At 31.0% G+C, this 24,382-nt stretch overlaps 2 protein-coding genes across 2 annotated transcripts in view; one reads left to right on the top strand and one right to left on the bottom strand.

The window, feature by feature from the left end:
- LOC118742948 overlaps positions 1 to 24,382 on the bottom strand; it is a gene marked incomplete in the record, with an annotated part of 403,480 nt that overhangs the window by 287,741 nt on the left and 91,357 nt on the right.
- Positions 9,714 to 16,737, top strand: LOC118743011 (sensory neuron membrane protein 1-like). Its single transcript, XM_036475470.1, has 8 exons — positions 9,714 to 9,985; positions 11,755 to 11,912; positions 12,160 to 12,307; positions 15,086 to 15,340; positions 15,448 to 15,744; positions 15,799 to 16,008; positions 16,078 to 16,256; positions 16,317 to 16,737. The coding sequence occupies exons 1-8, from the start codon at positions 9,875 to 9,877 to the stop codon at positions 16,558 to 16,560; spliced, it is 1,602 nt and encodes a 533-aa protein (XP_036331363.1). The 5' UTR covers positions 9,714 to 9,874; the 3' UTR covers positions 16,561 to 16,737.

The raw sequence follows: 24,382 nt of genomic DNA, 5'->3' as shown, positions 1-24,382 counted from the left end.
ATTTGCTTAAACAAGGAGTTTTCTTAATCAAAATACATATGTACATATGTGACTATGCATGTATGTATATAAGGGTGGTCCTTAAAATATCAATATCATGGGGCACCCTTTTATTTTGTTCTACGTACAAAATCAAGACATCCACGAATATTTCAAAATTTTGCCAAAAATTTTTAGAGGTCGCTACCAGGGTTTCAAACAAATTAATTATCTTTTTATAGAAAAAATGTGAAACAATTTTTACTTTGACCAGTGTTTAAGTCAAAATTTAGTTGATTTTTTTGCGGTTAAAAAAAAATTATATTTTTCAAATCCTAGCAGCAACCACTAAAAAATTGGTAAAAATTTGGAAATTTTCACGGATGTCTTTATTTTTTAAGTAGAACAAAATATAAAGCAGTGCTCCACTCAAAATTTAGATGTTGATATTTTTAAGTTCCACCCTAGTGTATATTCTTATCAAAATAGCTAATATTTACTTACATAAGTATACAGCTTGATTGCTGAAAGAACGATAAAAAATTAAATGGCATTTTAGATAGTTTTGAATTCGTATTCAAAATCAGGGTTGCATTTTCCTTATTTAAATACAGTTTAAATATTTGATATAAAATTTTTTAAATTGCTCATTTGAAATTGACCCTAAGATTATTCTTGTAATATTTTAGTTATTCATTTTGGTTCAATGCGGAAAATCTACCTAAATTCTTCAGACATTTTTTCCCGCAGTTGTAATTTTTTGACTAATGGACATTCTTCCAGCAAATTAGTATAGTTCGTACATAAATATTCTCAACTTTTACAATCTGATTTATACTCCCATTTTTTTATATATATAGAAATATGTACATTCTCTAATCACTCTCATCGCTATGATCACTTTTCATTTTCGGTTCATCCGAGTCCAGAGCGGCCTGTATACGCATCGGCATGGAGGCGGCAAGCGCATCCGTTATATCAGGCGTTATAAACCGCCATTCGGTTTTCAGAGATCGGGGTTGGTGGACTCCTCCGGAGCGATGCGACGCCATGCAATTGCTTGTTGTGCATTTTGAAATGTTTGAAACTGGCATTCAGAAGTGAAGATCACTGTGCGCCAATAGTTGAGTTCACGATTGCATTGCATTGCGTTGGCAAATTCCACACGCTTCTTATGGATGACGGGGCCCATGTAGCCCGCAGAGTAGAGCACGCGACGTATGGTCTCCGTATTGCACAGCTTGCCTGTTTCATGTTCCACCTCAATGCTCTACTTTCTGCAAAATCAAGTGATGTTCGGCTTGATCAAATTTACGTGGACGCCCAGGAGGTGCCTTATTTTGAATGCTACCCGAATTGCGATAACGCTCAATCACTTTCTGTACTATAGCGGCACATTTTCCGACTAAACGCGCAATGGCGCACACCGACTTGTTGTCCTTGTTATGCTATATGATCAAGGATTTCAATTCACCTGAGAGTTCAACGCCACGCGGCTTGATTAATGGTAAATAAATTTCTTCTAATAAACAACAATAAACAACAAACAAGGCAATAGAAGGTGCTGCGTCTTGCCACAACAAGTGTTAACTGAATACTGCCAGAAGTGGCGCATACGCTTGAGCAACGCACTCTTCAACAAGCAATTCTTTTCAAAAATACTGACCGTCGAAGCGCTAGAAAATTAAGAAGAAGGGTGTTTTCATTTACTTAGTCATCGATTGACCCCAAGGAGTCAACATACTACATAAGTAAGTACCTAATTCCAGCGCCTAATTGGCGGTTCAGCCAGGTCAGCAGCAGAAATCGCGACTCTTTTAATGGAAATTGGACAAAAGTGCGCGGATGAGATCACAAAAGACTCGCTTCGCTCTCTCGATGTGCAATTAAGAACAATAACTTCGAAAAATAAACATGCAAAAGTAAAAAACAAGTCACAACATTCACTCTCCAACACTTTGTACGAGTAAGTCAGTCGGATTGGATTGGCTTCATTACTCACTGCAGCATAATTCGTTGGTGTTATGGTGCCTGCAAGTTGTTTGGAGACCGGTTTTAACGTTGCAAGCATTGCACAGTGGGCGCGCGTCATACAAAAGTTGGCCATAAATAGTAAGAATGTACCTACAATTTTCAAATTTCTTTTTTAAAAATATATAAAAAATAGTGCTGAAATGAGCTTAATCGAAAAATGTTATATTTTGGAGTCAAGCCAAAGTTTTAAGTTCATTTTAATGGGTTAGCACAGGAGTTCTCACAACTTTTAATCAGTAATGCATAGAAAATGAAATCTAGAAAAAGATTATCCCTAAAACCCGCAAAAATTTGAAAATGGAATTATTGTGTTTTGTTATCGAACTCCTCAAATATGTTTAAAGAACAAATACCTTATTATTTTCGAAAGACTAATTGAAAGATCTTCTAACGAGGAGGTCTTAGAGTTATGCTGTTCGGCTTTTTGGCAATAAGTTTTTCAAAAATTAAATTACGTTTATTGAAATAATAAAAAATTATAAATAAAAGAAAATTAAATTAAAAAGAAAAAAATTAAAATAAAGCAAAAATAAAAAACAAAATTAAATGAAAAAAATTGCTTCTTAAACAATAAAATTTAAAAATTATATTAGAAAAATTAAAAAATTGAATCGAAAAAGAAAAAAATAGTATTTATAAATTAAATAAAATTTAAACAAAAATATTTTTATGTTTAAACTAAATCTAAAAATTAAATGAAAATAAATTTAAACAAGAAAAGACAAGAAAACATCTAAAAATTAAATTAAGTAAAAAATATGTATGTTTTTCTTTTTAAAACAACAAAATCTAAAAATTAGAAGAAAATTAAATTAACAAAAGAAAAACAAATAAAATTAAAAAAATTATGAATAAAATAAGCTTTGAAGAATTAAATTAAATTAAAAATATATTTTTCGTTTTTAAGTTTCTAAAAATTAATTATAATAAAAAATATTATTATTTAAATAATAACAACTAAACTTTAAAAGGATATTTAAAAAAAAAAAAATTAAAAGAAAAAAATCGTAACGTAATCGTCGTAAAAATTTAACGAAATTTAAAATATATACACACATATATATATATTAAAAAAAAAAAGATTAATTCAAAAAGTAAAAAAATTAAAATAAAAAAATACAAAAAAAAACTACAATTATATATCACATGAGAATATTGTCTATTAATAAATTATCAAACGCTCTTCATAGCTAGGTATACATTTCATAAATAAAATGGCAGCATTTTGGCTTAAGTTTGTGTTCACTGTACCGCTAAATGTGAAACAATTTCAAAACTTTTTTTTTTTTGCCTTATCCTAGGTACAATCAGTCCTATCAGCATTGAAACAAACGGATTTACTTACACATTAACTGCTTTTGGATTTGTGGCCACGATCGCCCACTGTGCGCTGGCTGCGCTGCTGCATAAACATGGCTGGCAGTTAGTATTCAAGTGCCTACTAGTTTGAAATGTGTGGTGAGGAAATAAAAAACCACGTTTTGACCTGCTTTTGAGGTCGATGCGCTAGTATGAAGAAAATGAGGCACAAAAGTAGCGCAACAAGTATGAAGCACAGCAGAACTGGTTAGGTTAGGCAGGTTTTTCATTTTTTTATTTACTTCATTCCATTTTGTTTTGCTATTCATTTTCTTATGGAGTTTGGTGTTTTTTCTTTACTTTTTCCATAGGCGCATTGCCGTTGAAAATTGTTTGAATGGAGTTGAGGAGAAAATAGGCTCGAGAATAAGTGTACATGTACCTATGCACTGTAGTTGATTAGGTTGTTGATGTGGAGGGAGTTAACAAGACACCAATTAGCACTACTTAAATAAATAAGTACAGTTTTAAAACCTCGTTCAGGAAGAGGCAATGAAAATCCAAGAAAAATTTAATTATTTCGTCAGATACACACTCAGTAGTTCAGAAAGTTCAGTTAATTCAGTGAACGTATGTATTTTAGTGCTAAGTTAGGCGGAGGTTTCCTGCCTCCCAGACCATAACTTCCTGGTCACATACTCTTACTGAGACACGCAGAGCGGTTTGGAGTGAGACTGTCAGACTAACTGTGGTGCCAATGTCCTGCACTACATATGTAGGAGACGACCAACATTTTTGGGCACAGGATTTTTAAATGATCAAAGCGTAGCGGCATATTTAAACGTACGGCAGCTGCTTAGGATTTCTGTTTTCACAAACTGATTTGAGAAGGAGTAGCGGTTTTTTGCGACCTACCTTAGTGTGCTGGCAGTTGACCAGCAGCCACATGAACCTAACCTAACCCTATTTCTCTTAGTGCTATTAGATCGTCAAATAAGGCATTCCTAGAAGCACATATTTTGCATCCGGGCAGTTACAGCTGTGAGCTGAAATTTTGTAGCATAGTCTCTTTTAGCTGCGCAAGTGCCCAAAGCCAATGTATTGTGAACACTTCAGTTAGTATGGTCGTCAAGTCCTTTCTGTTACAATTGACGATCGTTTTAAACAGGAAGCTGGAAGGCCACAATTATTTCATTAATCTAACTGAGCATATATCGAAAATATTTGATATACATAGGGGAGAATACCCACGGTTATCATGCTAAGATAGTTGCTTACAGAAAGGTGAAAAAGCTATATGTAATACGCTGAGCGAGTATATAAATTAAGGTTTCGCCCGAACTTACACTCCTTTAATTGTTTTGTATAAAACCTCCACTAAAAAAAAATATACATCTTAATATTTAATTACCCGTCATAGGCACTTGTGGGTTTTTCCTTGTACTACTAGTATGTTCCTTGACTTGCAAGAACCTTGAACATATTCAAGTTTAAAAAAAAAGAGCTGCATTTATTTTTAAACATATGTACATACATATGCAGCTACGGATGTATGTAATTTAGTTTGGAGGTGTTGCAGAATTAACGCAATTACTATACAAACATACATACATATATTTAAATGTCAAGTGCAATAATTTCATAAGAATTCAATTGAAGCATTGGCATTATGGAATTGGCAGCAGGTGTTGGAGCGTTGTTTGTATGTACGACTAGTCATTTATTCCCTACAATTGAAATTTCTATTTTATAATTGTCGTAATTTTATTTGTATGTATTTGAACTAATATGTAGAGCTGCCTATGTTAGCAAACAATACTTATATCTATACCTATACAGTGTCCTAGCCTACCCGTTCATCCGCTCTAAAATGGACGGAATGTTTTTTTTATTGAAAAAAAAAACGCAAAAATATGGCCTACCAAATCAGGGATGCTCTTTATTTTGGTGGTATTACCGACTTCCGGTTTCGACCGGAGGTGGGTTAAACTGACCGGGAGTTAATTTTTTGAAATTAAAAATACATTTTTTTACTATAGATTCGGATTTCGAGAGTAAAAATACATAACGTTTGTTAGGATCTTTTTTCTCGGAAGTGCCTTTTTAAAACTCTAAATGACCGCTTATATTCGACTCGTCCTGAACTTCTGAATTCGTGACAATGTTTTTTTTTTTTTGGAAAACGAAAAAAATATTAGTAACCAAATATATCTTTTGGGCGTATTACCGACATACGGTATAGACCGGAAGCTCCTTATTTTAACCGGAAGTCCATTACAGAAAAACATTCCCGACAAAAGTTTTTTGTATTTTTATGCGCAGAATCCGAATCTGTGGTAAAAACATGTATAGCCCATTATTAAAAAGAAATTTACTTCCGGTGAGTTTAATCCACTTCCGGTCCAAACTGGAGGTCAGTGATACCACAAAAGATAGAGCATCCCTGATTTGATAGGTCATATTTTTTCGTTTTTCAATATAAAACATTTTCCACCCTGTATACCCACGTACATTGTACACTAGGCGACAAATGAAAGCGTACATTCTAATATAATATCCACAATTATTATTTTCATGAAACATTTTTTGCATTAATCATTTATGAAAATATAGTTGATATAATATAAACTATATACATAAATTAAAGTTTCACACATTATATAAATTTTACAAATATTCGAAAAAATTGCATCAAAATTTCCAACTTTTTATTCAGAATTTTTAGAAAGTTTTCCAGTATGCAGTTTTATAGCCCATTCAATTTTAGTCCAACAAAGTGCAAGATTCAAACGGCTAAAAAATCCCGATGATTTTTGAGATTTTTTTTTTTTGGTGAGGGATTTTTGCACTTTTTCCATAAAAACATGAATTTCTTATGAAATAAAATGCGGGAGATCGTTAGCAAAAAAATTTAAAAAGTCAAAGCCAGTTTTTATAAATTGCACTTGTTATATAAAAAAAACCGGAAAAGCAGTCCAAAAAAATTCCTAAAAATAAGCGCGATTTTTTAACCGGCTGAAACTTGCACTTCATTAGACTAAAATTGAAATTAATTTTTTTTATTGAATTTTTGTGAACTTTATATAAAGTGTGGAACTATATATGTATATAAAATGAGCTTTATTATAGAATGAACTATACTTTCATAAAAAATTAATGCAAAAAAAATTTTCATGAAAATAATTGTAAATATTACATATCAGAACAGGGTATACAATTCCATTTGTCGCCTATTGTATATTCAATATTCTAAACGGGAGTTTTTCTGCTAATGAATTTGCAATGGCAACCCGGCTTGAGTCTTGAAATTCAAAAATTTCAATTTTTTTAGTTAGATCTTTTTACTTTTAGAATTTGTTCTAGAATTTCATAATTTGTTTAGAATTTGGAGGCTTTGGAAGTATGTATTTTAGACAATTCACTAAAGACGAGATATAAATCTAGGTGATATGCGTATTTTTGGATCTGCCATCATGGTCCATATACCAAAGCAACGTCGGCGTAAGTGGTATCGAAAAGCACAAAAGATGATTTTCGTCGGTTATAGTAACCTCACAAAAGGGTATCGTTGTATTGATCCAGAAACAAACAAAATTGTAATCAGTCGTGACGTTGTTTTTTGTGGAGAGCGAGCCGAGAACTGTTTCGTTTGCACCAATCGCTGATCAAGAACCAGTTTCAGTGAGGGGATTGGAAAATAATGAAAGCGCTGATGACGTTTATTGTGCGAATGACTCAGTCGAGGAAACATTCAACGATGCTACTGATAAAACTTACGTTCCTGATGCAAACATTTCGTTACCTCAATCACTAAGGAAATCATCAAGAAATGCAGTAAAACGTGATTTTTCTAGTCAAGGGTATGTCAGTCATCTTGCGGCATTGCATGAAATTTCCAACGACCCGCAAACAGTAGAAGAAGCTATGCGTAGTGTAGATTGGGAGAGTTGGAAATCAGCCATGCAGTCTGAGATAAGATCTCATGTGGAAAATGAGACATGGAGAATTTGCGAACTTCCTACTGATCGTAAACCAATAAAATCAAAATGGGTTTTCCAAACTAAGCGCGACGAAAATAATGTCATAATCCGGCATAAAGCTCGCTTAGTGGCTAAAGGTTGCTCACAGCAGTTCGGCATCGACTATCATCAGACTTTCTCGCCTGTGGTGCGATATACGTCGATTCGATACTTGATAGCACTAGCCGTCAGATTGGGTCTAAAAATTGATCAGCTAGATGCTGTTACTGCCTACTTACAAAGCAAATTATCTGAAGACATTTTCATGGAGCTCCCCGACGGCTGCGGTGAATACAGTGGTCAAATGTGCAAACTTCAAAAAGCTGTTTATGGACTAAAACAGAGTGGCAGAGAGTGGAATATTTTGCTTGACAAAACTTTGCAATCTTTGGGCTTACAGAGATCTAAAGCTGATTCATGTGTCTATTTTAAACGGGACGTGAAATTCATACTCGCCATTTATGTAGATGATATTTTGGTGTTTTGGGATGACCCTTTAGTTCGCGACGAATTTGTAAAGGAGTTGACGACAAGATTTAAAATGAAACATTTAGGTGTGGCCAAAAGCTGCATCGGATTTCATATCACATATGATGATAACGGAATTTATTTAGACCAACAGAAATACGCAAATGAGATTCTAAACAGGTTTGGTATGGAAAATTCGAAACCTGTATCCACGCCGAGCGATGTTCACCAAAAGCTATCGGCCGAGATCTGCGAAGAGGAGTTGGTAAATGTACCTTACCAAGAGGCGGTAGGATGCTTGTTGTATTTGGCTCAGGGTACACGTCCGGATATCGCGTTTGCAGTCAACGATGTTAGTCGATTCAACGCTAAGCATTCGAAAAGTCATTGGGCCGCTGTTAAGCGCATTTTTAGGTACATTAGAGGTACTACTAATTATAAACTATCTTTCTGCAGATCCGAAAATCTCGTGGGCTACTCAGACGCTGACTGGGCTTCCGATATTGATAAACGCCGGTCTTGCAGTGGATATGTATTCACGTTATCTGGTGGCGCTATATCTTGGGGTAGCAAAAGGCAACCGACAGTGGCGTTGTCCACAACTGAGGCAGAATACATGGCTATGTCATCTTCTGTTCAGGAGGCGATATGGTTAAGGCAATTCGGAAAACAATTTGACGAATCTATTGATCAGAACGCTATACAAGTATTTTGTGACAACCAGTCTGCCTTGGCTTTAGCAGAAACGGACTCATTTCGGCCAAGATCTAAACATATAGATGTGCGTTACCATTTTATACGCGACCACATTAAATCCGGAACCATAGACGTTCGATTCATATCGTCGGAGGGCATGATAGCTGATTGTTTAACGAAGGCGGTACCCAAAAACAAGATCTTATTTTGTGTCGATGGAATGGGAATTAAAACTGGTATTGATATTAATAATCACGAATTTACTCCATAAAATTTAGTTGAGTTTTTTTGTATAACATGATTAATTAATTCAATAAGTGAGGGTGTTAGAAAGTATTAATCTGGCAACCCTAATAATATTCACTTGTATCACATCTTCTGTACATTCACTTATGTTACTATGCTTTGAACTTTTAATTAAACCACTTGTGCATTTTTTCAACCCGCTCGTTTCATTTTAAGAATTTTATTGTGAGAAATTTGCAATATAACAATATTATTGCGAAGGCGTAGCCTTCTACAGTTGCCTAAACGCTCTAAATGTATAAAGCAATTATATGTAGTTAGAAGGCCCCCTCCCCCCCTCTACTCCTGCTGAGTAATACTGAACAAGGTGAAATCGCATAAATGTAGGACTCCCAAGTCCAAGGATGACGTCCGCAATGGTAATGGTGTAGTGCGAATGTACCAGCTGAAATACATATGGACGGTATTCGTATCAACTTAAACGCGTCTCAAGCGTTTAAAATGCGTGTGCGTTTGGGGCGGTGAGGTGAGCTATCAATAGCTATTATGAATTTTTGCAATGCCAATATCCATACAACAGCAAGATATCAATTGCATTTAAAGCAAAAATGAATTACACAAAAAAAAAAATATTAGTAGTAATAACTGCGTATTGTATGGATGACTGACTGTCGGCAGTCAGGTTAATAATGATTTAGTTCTCAGATTGTTATAACGCAAATATGTACATACATATCTACATGTGCATGTCCAGCGATACCAGCGTAACGATACTTACATATTTTTTCTATGAAACGACTTTAAATTTTTTTGTCTCAACAGTTTTTAATGCTTTTTTTCTTTGTAACGTTAATACGTTCCTATGCGACATACATAGGCATCTGACGTCTGGGCAATATTCATTGCCAAAGATTGCATGTTCTATGAATGGAAAACTTAATAGGCACGTTTAGTACGTTCGCAGAAATCGAGGATAGCAGTTGGGAAGAAAATAGGCCGTAATACGTATGGAGAAAGAGAGTGATTTTTTTTGTGAATTTATTAAGACAAATTTTGAGTGTATCGAATAAATTAAAATCAAGTGACTAAATGTTTAAGTGTTGATGCGATAGAAAACAAAAACATTATTAGGTATGCAAGTACAAAGACAAAAATTGTTGATCGCTTCCGTGGCGGCGATGGCATTCGGATTGCTATTTGGTTGGGTCGGCTTTCCGAAAATACTTAAGGCGATGATCAAAAAGGTGCGAATTTTAAATAAAAATTACAATAAAATAAAAAATAAATATACAATTAAAATCAAAACAAATTTAATTTAAAATAAAATTATATAATAAAAAAATTTAAAAAAATATACAACTGAAATTAAAAATACTAAACTTAATAAGAAAAAATAAGAGTAAATTAAAAATTTAAAAAAGGTGCGATGTTCAAATAAAAATTAAACTAAAATAAAACTAAAATAAATTTAATTCAAAATAAAACTATATTAATTAAAAATAATAACAAATATACAACTAAAATTAAAAATAACTAAACTTAATAAGAAAAATACAAGTAAATTAAAAATATTAATTTGTTGAAGATTAATTAAATTAGAAAAATCAAAATGAAAAAATTAACTTTAAAACAAAGAAATTACGAGAAACCTAGTTTACTAACAAAATAACATAAAATAAATTGCAGTACTTATGTATGTATATTGAAGAGTAAAACAAAAAAATAGTCAAAATAATTAAAAATACGAAAAATTGTGAAAGTAAAACAAATTAATGCCAATAACAACAAAAAATTAACTTAATAACGAAATTAAGCGAGACAAAATAAAATTAAAATAATAAAATAAATGAATTGCATTAAATTAAAGAACAAAACTATAAAATATATAGAATAACATAATCCATAAAAAATAATAATAAAAGTTTACGAAAATTTAAATCAAATATTAAGTAACAAATACTGTAAAAATAAATTAAAAAATTAAACATACCATAACACAAACATAAAAGGTAACATAAAATAAAATTAAGTAAGAAGTATAAAATTTAAAAAATACAAAAAAAATTCATTAACCAGATAAAATAAATAAAATTAAAAAAAAGCAATAACTACAATAGTAAAAAATGCGGTATAATAAAAAATAAACAATAACCAGAAATCTAATTTAAAAATTAAATAGAAAAAAATATTTTAAATAACTGTATACGAAAAATTACAAAAAATGATATAAATAAAGAGATAAATAAATTAAAATTAAAATAAATAAGAGTAAATTATGGAAAAACCTTAATTTAATTACAAATTAGAATAAAATAATTGAATTGCGATAAACTATATCAATAAATAAAAAAAAAGTAAAGAAAAGAATTGCTAAATAAAATAAATTGAATAAAAGAAATAAAGTTAGAAAACAAATTTAAATACAAAAACATGTAAAATTAATTTTGAAAGTAATTAAATTTAATACGAAATAAAATCAAAAACTTTATTAACGCAAAACAAAATAATAAGAGAAGCATAGAAAAAATAATTACAAAATAAAAACTTTGTTTATTAGAAAAGTATAATAAAACAGTTGAAATTTGTGTAAAAAAATTAATTAGATAAACTAATTAAAATAAAAATTTACGAAAAACTTATTTAATTTAAAAAATATAATGAAAAAAAATTAAAACAAAATAACAATAATAAGGTATAATACAAAAATTTTGTTTATAAAATTAAAAATAGCAAAATAAATAAATATTTTTGAAATAAACTAAATTCGTAATAAACAATATCAAAAAATTAGTTAAATAAAATTAACTGCAATTAAAAAAACATTTTTTGTAAAATTGAAAATTAAAAATTACGAAAAATATATTAAAAATAAGATCAAGTAAAATAATAAAAAAATATTGAATTTAATAAAAAAATAAAATAAAACAAATATTAAAAATTTAATTAACAAATATTTTGATTAACAACTAATTTCAGTGATACTTATTTATAAAAATTTGTTTTCTTTTCAAAGCAAGTGTCACTCAAGCCGGGCACTGAAATACGTGATCTCTGGACACAAACACCTTTTCCTTTACATTTCTATATTTACGTTTTCAACATAACAAATCCGGACGAAGTGATCAATGGTGGCAAACCAAATTTGCAGGAAATTGGCCCATTTGTTTTCGAGTGAGCAAAAGTAGTAGAAATAAATGCCTATGACCTTATGCATAAAAAATAAAATAAATTTCAGAAGCTTTATAAAGTGACATTTTCATGCAAAGTTTCGATTTGTAAAGCTATTAAAGTGTATTTTATTTTTTGTGGATTTGGCTGTTAGTTTTTATCAGCTTTTTTACCAGTTTATAATTAACAACAAAAACTAAAAAAAAAAAAATAATATAAAACAAACCCTTGTTCTCGCCCCAAAACAAAGCGAATGGAAGGATAAATACGATTTGGTGGACGATGCTGTAGAAGATTCTATTTCGTTTCATATGCGCAATACATTTTATTACAATGCCAAAGCTTCGAATGGATTAACCGGTGAGGAGCTAATAACAATTGCCCATCCGCTGCTTGTGGTGAGTTTAAAAAAAATCCTTTTTTCTTTAAGATGTAAAGAGTGACTATACAAATGCCGGCAAAATATAGAAAAATATTTCCCACAAACGGTTTTGAAATTAGTTTAGAATCCTCTATCCCTTTATACAGAACGTGAATCTTTCATGACTTAAAAAAAAGTTTGATTTTAATATTTTGAGCGAGAACCACAGAAAAACGTGCTAAGGGATCAATTGTGTCCCTATTCTTTGCAGCACTTCGTCTAACCCATCATTCTACAGAGAAGAGCTTTTGAAAATAGCGAGTGTACTCACATACATACATACATATGTGCTCTTCTTATAGCCACGTTGAGCCTAGGCTCTTTTCTCGTTTTCTTAAAACGTTTTGGCAATCAAGGAATAAACACATTGGAGGCTCTTTAGCTGGGTCGCAAAGGCAATAAGATTATTTAACCAGACATCAAACTCAGGGCTTTATAGTCTGCAGTGCCTGTAAGGATGGCCGTATATAGCTTATCCCTAGGGATGCCCTGTATTACTTCGCCAGTGTCGTTCTCTCAACCTCAATATGTCTTTCCTAAGCTATTCCTTGATCGTGCTTGGATTGACTGCATGCAATCGCGCAGACCTTGTGGGAATTGAGGCCGCTGCCGCTGCTGATTTGGCTATGCCGCCCGCTAGCTTCTTCCCTTCTATTCGCTTGTGACCAGCAGGATATCACTTTGTTTACGGAAGTCGTTAAGTCTCTCTATGCACTTCAGAACTAGTAGAAGAGATTTTACCTCATGCTCTCATTACGGTAATTTCCACGTAAGTTACTCTAGCTCGAATTGCAAAGTGCTAGGGAATTACCCCGCAGACACATATAGCCTCATCCTTTGTACTACTTTCGGGGCACTTCAGATCACTTTAGCGTTTCATCTCAAAAACCATTACCTTGTTCATAGCAACACTGGATGATATCAAATTTCCGTAATTGTTCCAGATGATGCTTTTTTAATTTCAGATTATCTGAGATCACTTATGTATGTCTATATACCTATATACATATTAATTTATATCTTAAAATAAAAGCACTTTATGATGTATTGTGGAACGATTTTCCGTTATCCCTTGTCAAATTTGGTTTGGAGACAAACAGGTTTTGGTGTTGTTCCATCTTCAGTGTAATTTTTCGTTCTCTTTCTTTCCGAACTTATACATAATATTGATCTTCCTCAAGTACTCTTTCATCAGTTAGTTTATTAGTTTTCGTACTAAAATCTTCCCTCCAAAATTTATTTTAAATGCCAATTAAACGCAGTCAGCAGGTAACCCTGTAATGAATTGAGTTCTACAATCATTTACTTTTATGCATCGTGCTACTCTTTGTGCATAGTTAAATATATGCAATTAATTTAATGACCATTATTAAAAAATTAAAAATTTTGTTTGAAAGAGAAAAAAACATCCGACGGACAAGAAATATGAAATTACGTTTCATTGAATAAAACTGACGAGTTGGCGGACACAAAACATTTGGAAGCCAAAGAAAAAGGAACGAATTTAAAATAGGATTTAAAAATTAGTTTGAAAAAAGAGGAAGTTTCTCGAATATTACAAAGAAAATTTTGAGGTAGCAATCATGAAATCTTCAAATGTAAAAAAATATTTTTTTTTTAATGAATTTTTGGAAGAATTTCTTGAAGCATACCCCTGAAATACAATATGGAAGAGAAACTTTTTTCAAAATTTCAGATAAATAACGCAATGGGGACAGCTGTGTCTTAATTTTAGTCTCAATTTCAATTCTAAACTTAATCTTTTAACCTTACTCATAATCATAATTTCTATCTTAATCCAAATATAAGTCTTAACATAAATCTAATTCTTAATATTTATTATAACCTTAATCTCAAGTTTAATCTCAACTTCAGTCAAAACCATAATCACAATCACAATCATAATCATAATCACAATCATAATCATAATCACAATCACAATCAAAATCACAGTTATAATCCCAATATCAATCAAAATCACAATCATAACCATAATCACAATTACATCATAATCACAGTTATAATCTTAATCACAGTTATAATCACAGTCGCAATCATAGTCACGATCATAATCTCAATCGTAATCACAATCATAATCGGAATCATAATCACACAATCATAACCATTATCACAGTCATAATGACAATCACAAACACAATCGCAATCGTAATCATAATCACAATCACAATCAATAACAGTTATAATCCCAATCTGAATCAAAATCAAAATCATAACCATAATCACAATCATAATCACAATCACAATCATAATCACAATTACAATCATAATCACAGTTATAATGACAGTCGCAATCATAGTCAAGATCATAATCACAATCGTAATCACCATCATAATCGCACTCATAATCACAATCATAACCATAATCATAATCACAGTTACAATCACAATCACAGCTTTAACAACAATCGCAATCACAATCATAATCATCCACAATCATAATCATGTCACATTCACAATAATAATCATAATCATTGTTATAATCACAATCACTGTCATAATTACAATCGCAATCACAATCATTATCACTCTCAATATGAAGACATATAGGCGCAAGAGAGAGAAGAAAGAGAGCGCGGGAGTGTAGCTCCCATCAAAAAAAAATATTCTCAAATGATTTTTTAATTAATTGCTGACGCTAAAGAAGTTTAACTAAAAAAAAAAATTATTTAAAGCAAGTAATTTGTTAAAGGACTAATTTTATCACTCTTTATTCTGCTCCAACGCCCTTCCGCAGCCTATCTCTGTTGTGGTACAGCGTGAACGCGCCGCCATGTTGGATCTAGTAGCCAAGGCCATAAGCATTGTGTTTGCCGGTGAGAAAGCCATCATTACAGCCAAATTTATGGATTTGTTCTTTCGAGGGCTTTACGTGGATTGTTCATCGGAAGAATTCGCGTCAAAAGCGCTTTGTACAGCGTTCTACACGGGCGAGGTGAAACAAGCAAAGCAAGTGAACGCCACACATTTTCTGTTCTCTTTTATGGCGAATGTGAGTTTTGTTTTTGTTTTAGTCTAGTTTTTTTTTTTTAGAATTTTGACACACTTACAAACATATTTTCTAAATCAGTAACTCTCTCTCTCTCTCTTCTTCGTTAGAACAATCACACCGATGCCGGTCGCTTCACTGTCTGTCGCGGCGTGAAGAACGTGAGCAAGCTTGGCAAAGTTATACGCTTTGGCGATGAGCCTACTTTGGATATTTGGCCTGGTGATGAGTGCAATGAGTTCATTGGCACCGACTCGACAATTTTCGCGCCTTTTATGACCAAAGAACAAGGACTCTGGGCCTTCACACCGGATTTGTGTCGCTCTTTTGGTGCGCTTTACAAGCGGAAATCGTCTTATCACGGCATGCCGGCTATGCGCTACCACATGGATTTGGGCGACATAAAGGTAGGCGTTCAATAGTGCAATGGAAACTTTTATGTATGTATTTCTACTCTCCAGTCCGATCCCAGCTTGCATTGCTTCTGCGACGATCCTGAAGATATCGAAACCTGTCCGCCCAAAGGTACTATGAATTTGGAACCTTGCGTTGGCGCTCCAATTATAGCCTCAATGCCGCACTTCTACAATGCTGATCCCAGCCTGTTGGAGCAAGTGAACGGCTTGAGCCCAAATGAGAAAGATCATGCAGTCTTTATAGATTTTGAGCTGGTAATTGCGTTTACAATTTTTCGAGAACAACTAAATAATACTTAAATTTTTAAAAATTTTCTAATTTAGACTTCCGGTACGCCATTTCAAGCCGCCAAGCGCTTACAATTCAATTTGGATATGGAACCCGTTGAGAAAATTGAGCCCGTACGAAATTTGCGCAAAATGATTTTGCCGTTATTCTGGGTCGAGGAAGGCGTGGCATTGAATAAGACCTTCACCAATATGCTGAAATATACACTCTTTCTGTAAGTTCACTAAATATAGTGAGACTTTCGTCGTAGTTCTAATGCCTTTGTTTTTTTTAGGGGCCTTAAATTCAACTCTGCTTTGCGTTGGACTCTCATCACTATGGCTTTGGTTGGCTTTATGTCCACTAGTTACTTGTATTACAAGAAAAGTGATAGCTTGGATATTACAGTACCACCGAAAGTGATCCCTGAGCCATCAAACAAAGTTGAAGACGTCAAGCCGGCGGCGGATAAGTTAAATGCGCCATCTATCACGCAAGCTGATCTCTCGAATCGCCGTTTGCCGGTGGATAGATTTTAAGTTGAAAGATATTTATCTGATTTCAAATAGACTTTTTTAAGAAAAGCTCACCGCACCGTAACAAGGAATCATATATATTTTATTCGAGTATGATTCCTATTTTTGGGCATTCAAGAAAAACACTCACATATTCATATCCTATACACTGATGTACATTATTTTACATAATAAGTGCAGTTAAATAAAGTAGAAAATGATTCGCTTGAAAAAATTAATAGTTTTGAGCGAATCATCACCAATGAAGGTTGTCGTATCTGTGATATTCATATTTATGATTCTATTCGCAATTTTCTTTGAGCTTCAAACAAATTTCTTCAAACGATTGAATTGAAAAAACTTCAAAGTGAAATCCTTAAACCCCTTAAGGAAAGCGAAATATATACCTAGACACCTGCCTATTAAGCCTACCTTTTGGAAAATAATGACCAAAGAGCATTCCCGTACATCACTTAGAGGGAAGCTCAGTTTATAGCAATTCTGGTAACTATCTTGAAAGCTCCTTTTTGTATTTCGGAAAACTAATTAAAAGTTCTGCTAACGAGCAGGCCTTACCATCAAGCAAAAAATAAATAAAATGAGTTTATCAAAATTAAAAATAATTACAAAAAATATTCCATTTTAAAACAATTAAAATTAAGAATTAAAAAATTTTATAAAAAATAACTTATTTAAAAAAAACAGAAAAAAAATCAAACAAATTAAAATAAATACATATATTTATAAAAGTTAAAAATAATTAAAACAATATTTTTCTTCTTAAAATTATATAATCTTAAAAACTAAAACTAAAGGACAAAAATAAACTGAAAAAGAAAATAAAAAAGGTTCTAAAATTTAATGAAAAAAAAATCTTTCTAAAGCAATAAAAACTAAACTAAAATAATAAAAAAAACATGTTCAAAAAAAGAAAATAATTAAAAAAAAGAAAAATGAAAAAAAGTTGCTAAAAATCAAATATCAAATAAAATCAAGAGACAATTAAATTTAAAAAGTTAGATTTAGAAAGTTCTGTTATGCGGAGGTCTTAGCGTTATTCTGCTTTTGTCTTTAAGCCTTAAATTATTATTAATATTAAAAGAGGTAAGAATGAATAAAACAAGTTTCTCAAAATTAAATGAAATTAAAAAAAAACATACATTTTACTTTTTAAAACAATAAAAGCTAAGAACTAAAAAAAGAGAGAATAAAATGTATAAAAAAACAAGAAAAAATATAATTTTCTTTTAAAAAATAGGTTGCTAAAAACTAAATAAATTTAAAAGACAATTAAATCAAAAATAAAAAAATAATAATTAAGAAAATAAATTCTTATACATTAAATGAACTAAATATGAAATATTTTTCTTTTTAAAACAACAAAATCTAAAAAGTAAAAATATGTTGTCTAACAGTGTAACTTTGGAATAAATAATTAAAAAAATAATAAAAAAATTTAATTAGTAAATTAAAAAAAAACTTAATAAGTTTTTAAAAATTAAAATAAATTTAAAAAAATAAGATCTGCAAATTAAAAAAAAAACATTTAAAAAATAAGTTCGTAAAAATTTAATGAAATTAAAAAGAATCTGAAAACTAAAAGAAAAAATAGTTTTCTAAAAATTAAAATCACAAAAAAAAAATATTTTTCTTTTTAAAGAAATACAATCTAATATGAAAATAAATTTAATAAAGAAAAAAATTAAATTGAACATAAAATACTTAACATTAAAAAATATTCAAAAATTTTTTTTTCTTTAAAAAGCAATAAAATCTATATAATTTAAAAGAAAATTAAATTAAAAAAGGAAAAAAATTAATTAAAAATTAAATTAAATTAAAATCAATTAATTAAAAATTAAAAAATTAATAATGTTGTCTTTTCAGGGGTTGAGAATACCTACCTAATACTTTCGATTGGTATATAATATAATTCATTAAACAAATGAGTACAAAATTAAAAAAATAATAATAATTTTTAAATATTTGAATAAAAATATCCTGGCCAAAATTCTTCAGCCAACCCACTCGCAAAATATTTATTAACACGTTAAATTTCATAGAAAAAAAATTTCATCCATTAAACAGATGGGTGAAGGTCGTGCCTTTGTCGGATCTTAGACTAAGTATCCCCTCAACTGAACAATTGTTACCTGCCACTATTGCAACATTAATTTTCTCTATTAAGGGAAACACGCTGAGTAGTCGCGCAAACAAAATGCCTATCGTCTAGGCATATTAACTGAATTTTAATGGCTCGGTGGTAAAAAAAAAAAAAATAAATAAATATTTACATGCACCAAATTATAATTAAAAATTACGTATACCCAATTACATGCACAGTATACTTTTTAATATTATTTTGTTTGTATAAATGTGCTTTGTTTTCATTTCCAATTTTCACTTGAGGCTAATCTCGCTTTGATCTTTCTTGTGATTTATGCGAATGCCTTCAGCGACATGAATGATGCCATTTTTTTCTTTCACTGTTGCCATGTAATTTGTCATGCATTGCATTGCTACTAATTATTTTTCATTTATTTTGTTGGTTTATTATTGCATTTGCTAGCAAGCGAAACAATTCTAGGTGAAAATGAAAATTTTGAATGACAATTCATTTGCAGGTGTTTACCCACACACAATACACAATCGAGCAAATTGAACACAAAAAGTAAATAGATGCAGTGTGTGCTATGTATTAACTAATGTGCAAAGCAAAATAGTTGGACAAAATCACGAACGAAAGGGAAATTTTTAAAACTAAACACTATTTAGAAATAGGCATTACATACACTCAACGGACAAAATAAAGACATACACGAAAAAAAAAAAAAATTAAAAAATTTACTATAAGGTTGTCCGAAAAGTTTTCAACAGCGCAAAAAGACAGATCACACTGATTACAATAATATACCAATGTGAGCCCATAGATACTCTACCTTCTACTTTAGTCTTATCGCCAACTCCATGTGAATAAATCGATCCCATAATTTTAACCGGCAAAACAAAAACAAATTGGGAAAAATTGTTTTTGTTTTGCTTTATAATATTTGGGAATATTTGTGCAGATAAAATGCGCGATAAGCCCGAACATTTAACCCTATTACTATAATAATATAATTTATATATTTACCAAACTGCATACATACTTACATACATATATACGTATATATATGTTTAGTATTTTTCTAATATACATATGTACATATGTTAATAATAAAATGTCAATGTGCTTTTAAGAATTCTCACCAAATAAGTTTGTATGATTTTTTCTATTTCTTTAAATGGCACACAATTGAGACCTTTTGTTTTTAACATAGAATTTTCGAATTTCATTTTATTTTGTTGTATTCTAAGAAATTTCTCACCTCAGCTATTGTCTAAAAATAGCATTCATTGACTTGAAAGCTGAGAGAAAACAAATTTCGTTCAAACTGATTTTACTATTTATTTTTTGATTCACCGAAATTGAAAGAGGTACACTAGTACTAGTATACATATCTGTATATGCAATAGAATTTTTTAGAAGATATTTATATGTTATTTGAACAGCTGGTAGTTTAGTTGCGGCATTTTTCACAAAAGCTTCATACAAAAGCCGCTTTAGTTATGCATAAAAGTATGATATAATAAAGCTGAAATTGTCGATATTTTAAACCGAATGTCTCGTAAAAAGTAAGTAATAGTTGAATGCATATACGTATGTGCAATACATATACATACAGTCAGTCAATAAAGTTTAGGTACAGCGAATTTTTTACAATACGGGCAACCATTTTTTTATATTTTTTTTCAGATAATTTTTTATAAAAATATGGTTAATTCTATAACAAAAAACCCAAAAATCAGAGTTCCAAACCTTGTGCAAAACTCAAGAAAATTCTGCGAAATTTTATTCAAATATTGCACTTTTTATTTACGCTCTCTAGCAAAAAGTTGAGTATGCAACGGAAATTTTCCTACAGATGGCAACTGTGTAATTTTTTTTCTATATTTTAAGTTAGACCTCTATCAAAACATCGGTGAAAACTCCATTCTATTCCATGCATTAGTTAACGAGTGATACGCGTACAAACATACAGATAGCCAGATTAAAATTCTAAAGAATTGTTGATTTGGCTTCTGTTGCTTTTATAAAGCACACCCCCTCCCCCCATATTATTTTTTCTTTAATATCTATAATATACAGATATCTGCGTGCTACAATTATATGTATGGGTAGTGCTTATCATAACTATAAGACACTATTTATTTTGTTATGATTTAATTTAAATATTTTTTTATGAAAACTTAGTTCATACTATAACCAAAAGCATATAATTAATGTTTAAAACTTTGTACAAAAATTACATAAAATCAACCAAATTTCATAAAAAATTTACGCTTCTTTTAGAGAATTTTTGAAAAATATTTGGGTTTTGATAGCCCATTCGATTCTAGCATAATAAAGTGCAACTTTGAAGTGGCTAAAAAATACTGTTAATTTTTGGAAATTTTTTTATTGACGGTGTTGTGCATTTTTCTCCACGTAAAATAAATTTCCTACATGTTTCAAATAGGAAAAAATGCACAAAAGCGTTTGCAAAAAAAAAAATATAAAAAATCAAGTGTGAATTTTTTAAGAATTTTTTAATTTTTGTACAAGTTTTGAAACTTGGATGAAAAAATTTTAATTAACTAACAAAAAAAAATTCAACAAAAAAAGTGGTGAATTTTGATGAAACTTTGCTGATTTTTTTTTTTAATTGTTTTACAACGTTTGAAACTTGAAAAACACCCGTATTTTTATAAATAATAATAAAATTATTCAATAGTTCCATACCGTTTTTAATAACGGAAAAAATTCAACGAACGTACTCCAAAACCTCCCACATTTCTAGCGAATGCAGCAAATCATTCTCGATTATAACTAAAAATAAACCACTTCTAAAACCGCAAACACTAAGCTTTTCATAATTAACAATTAAATAAGCTCGAAATATACATACGTACATACATACATTCATATCAACATTGTTTAAAAATATATATGTATGTATAGTCTGTAGGTGTACAGAGATATTATATACTATTGTTCACACTATATCTTACTTTCGTTGAACGACTATATTATTAATATTTTTTTCTTTTTGCTTTTGGCACCTTACACGCCAAAAACTAGCCACAAATGAAATATAAAACAAACTATTTGAGTTGAGAAAAAAAATTACAGCAAGCTGTTGGGTATTTTTGTGGCATTTTTGCGGTTGAATCGCAACAGACAAGTTGGCGGCAGCAACAGAGCACAAAATAAAGCAAAATAGCCAACAACACAAAATCAAAAAAAAATATGAAGAATGACAAGATTTAAACAGCAGCAGCCATTACATGTGGTCTAAGTATATGTATATGTACATATGTACGTAAAAGTAAGCACATATGTACATACATTAACATAGCACTTGTCAAGTTTAGACGAAAGCTTACAGACCATATGTAAATTTATATATGTACATATGTATGAACTAGGGCTGATGATTTCACCCGGGTAATGAGCTACCCGGGTACCCGGGTAGCGGGTGAAGCCCTACCCGGGTATTGAATTACCCGGGTACCCGGGTATTTTATAACCCGGGTAGACCGGGTACCCGGGCAGTATGGTAATTACCCGGGTACCCGGGCACCCGAAAAAATGTGGAGAGGTGAAAATTAAACGCATTTACGATCATATAACGCAAACGAACGTACATAGGGAAAATCTATAAGAATCTTCCGTACCATATGGGGAAATATTATAATATACAACACATACATTGCACTTGACAAATCCGTCATTCATCACACAAGCGTACTTCCAAACCCAGCTTGTTTTAGGCATGTCTAAAATATTAATATTTACGAAGTTGGTAATGCACGTACAGATATCGGATCGGTAACAAATAAAATTATTGAGACACACCCACCTGCGAATCTAAACGATGACCGACGGTTGAGGCAATTTTTGTGTTGGAATGAAAAAAATTTTAAAATTTCTTCCACAATTATTTCACAACAATATGTTCATCAACCTACTTCTCGTATTAAGGAAACTTCATTAAATAATTGTGATTTTAAAAGCTTTAAATATTATGAGAAAAGAAACTATAATTTGAACAAGCTGATACAATAAAAGTACAAAATCTTTAGGTGAATGAATAGCATAAGGCTTTGTTACCTTACTTTTTGTACCAGAAGTGGCCTACCACAGGGTTTAGTTCTTATATAATTCCCAATGAGAACGTTCTCGTCAGTTTTGTTCTCATTTTGGTTTTGGTTTTGACGCGTTCTTGGGAACAAAACTACGACAATGGCATTTAGTTTCGATCATACATTTCGTTCTCAGTCCCTGTTTTAAAATATTAATATTTAATATTCTTTAAAATATACATACATACATACATATGTACACATGCATGTATGTATATGCATTTACAAAAATTAGAAGTTTGAATTTAAGTACAGAAACTAATGTTTTAATTTACTTTTCTTGTCTCCGTCTACTCAGGCAAGCGGTTAGGTGTACATAGTCGCGTACACTCTAGACATAAAAAAATAATTATAAAAAAAAATTTTCTCACTGAAAAAATATTTATTCTCACCAAAAAGATTATACAAGAAGCTTTATGTCGCATTACCCGGGTGTTTTTCGTTTAACCGGCACCAACATATGTATATTACCCGGGCAAATCGGGTAATACCCGACTACCCGGGTAATAAAAGCCCCGGGTAATACCCGGGTAATCGGGTACCCGGGTACCCGGGTATCATCAGCCCTAGTATGAACCGTTGGATGTACGTAAACACTTCAATTCACAATAGTTTTTTCGTAGTTCTTTTTTTGTAATCGAAATGTTCATATTCAAGTGACGCATTCAACTGAAAAATTTCCGTTGTCAATACAATAAAATTTTTTCTATAATTGATATTTACACTAATCTACACATACATATGTACATACATACATACTAGTATGTATATGCATAGTTGTAAAGTAAAAATATACTTAAGTGAAATTCGACGAAAACATTTAAGCAATGAAGTGGATGTTTAATAGCCTCTCGTGATAATTGTCGAAAATTCTATAAGTAATGTGAAGACAATTAAAATATTTTTTTATTTTTTTTATTTATTTGTTTTAACTGTTACTTTTAATTTAAAATTATATTTTTAGTGAAAACCTCTTTCGGAATTTTACAGTTCTTGCCAAAATTACATGGCGGAACGATTTACTTATAAAATCATTCTGATTTGCAAATTAATGATTCGGCCAGCTCTGGCATAATAACGAGCAATTGTAGAGAAAAGTCATTTGGACTAGACGTGTATACACTTCTCTATTCTCTACGAGTTCTCTACAAATAATCTTTCTAAATAATTTTAATTAAAAGGTCACATTTGTTAAATTTTTATTTACTGTTATATATGTATGTAACTCACAAAATTTTTAGTAGCATGAAGTGCAGGTGAGAGTTTTCTAAATAATTTCATTAATTTTTGTTAATGTTCTTATTAAAAATTCCTATTAAAAATTTGGAAATTTAGATGAAAGAGTTAAACTTTTTCAATTGACTTCAAGATTTTTATTGAAGGTGTACTTTACTAAATCCATCCTACCAAAAACTGTGAAACTGTGTGTTTCGAAAAAAAGTGTTGTTTACGGCCTTTGTGAATTAAGGTGACGACGATACGTATGTACATACATATGTATCTACATACGTGTCTTTATATACATACATCCGCAACGTTAAATTTCTGCTGCAAGTAATCAGTGATATTCGCAAAAGACAACAACAACAAATTACAGGAAAATAATATAATTGCGGAAATC

The sequence above is a fragment of the Rhagoletis pomonella genome, unplaced genomic scaffold, assembly GCF_013731165.1.
Source record: "Rhagoletis pomonella isolate Grant_MI unplaced genomic scaffold, Rhpom_1.0 Rhpom_scaffold_00001, whole genome shotgun sequence".
In the NCBI taxonomy this organism is placed as follows: Eukaryota; Metazoa; Arthropoda; class Insecta; order Diptera; family Tephritidae; genus Rhagoletis; species Rhagoletis pomonella.
The sequence above is the reverse complement of the archived record's forward strand: the minus strand, read 5'-3'. Positions and strand labels throughout refer to the sequence as shown.

Coding starts and splice junctions, on each gene's coding strand:
- LOC118743011 (XM_036475470.1), top strand. CDS start 9,875: ATGCAAGTACAAAGACAAAAATTGTTGATCGCTTCCGTGGCGGCGATG. Junction 15,745..15,798: donor TGGATTTGGGCGACATAAAG/GTAGGCGTTCAA, acceptor TCTACTCTCCAG/TCCGATCCCAGCTTGCATTG. Junction 16,009..16,077: donor TCTTTATAGATTTTGAGCTG/GTAATTGCGTTT, acceptor TTTCTAATTTAG/ACTTCCGGTACGCCATTTCA.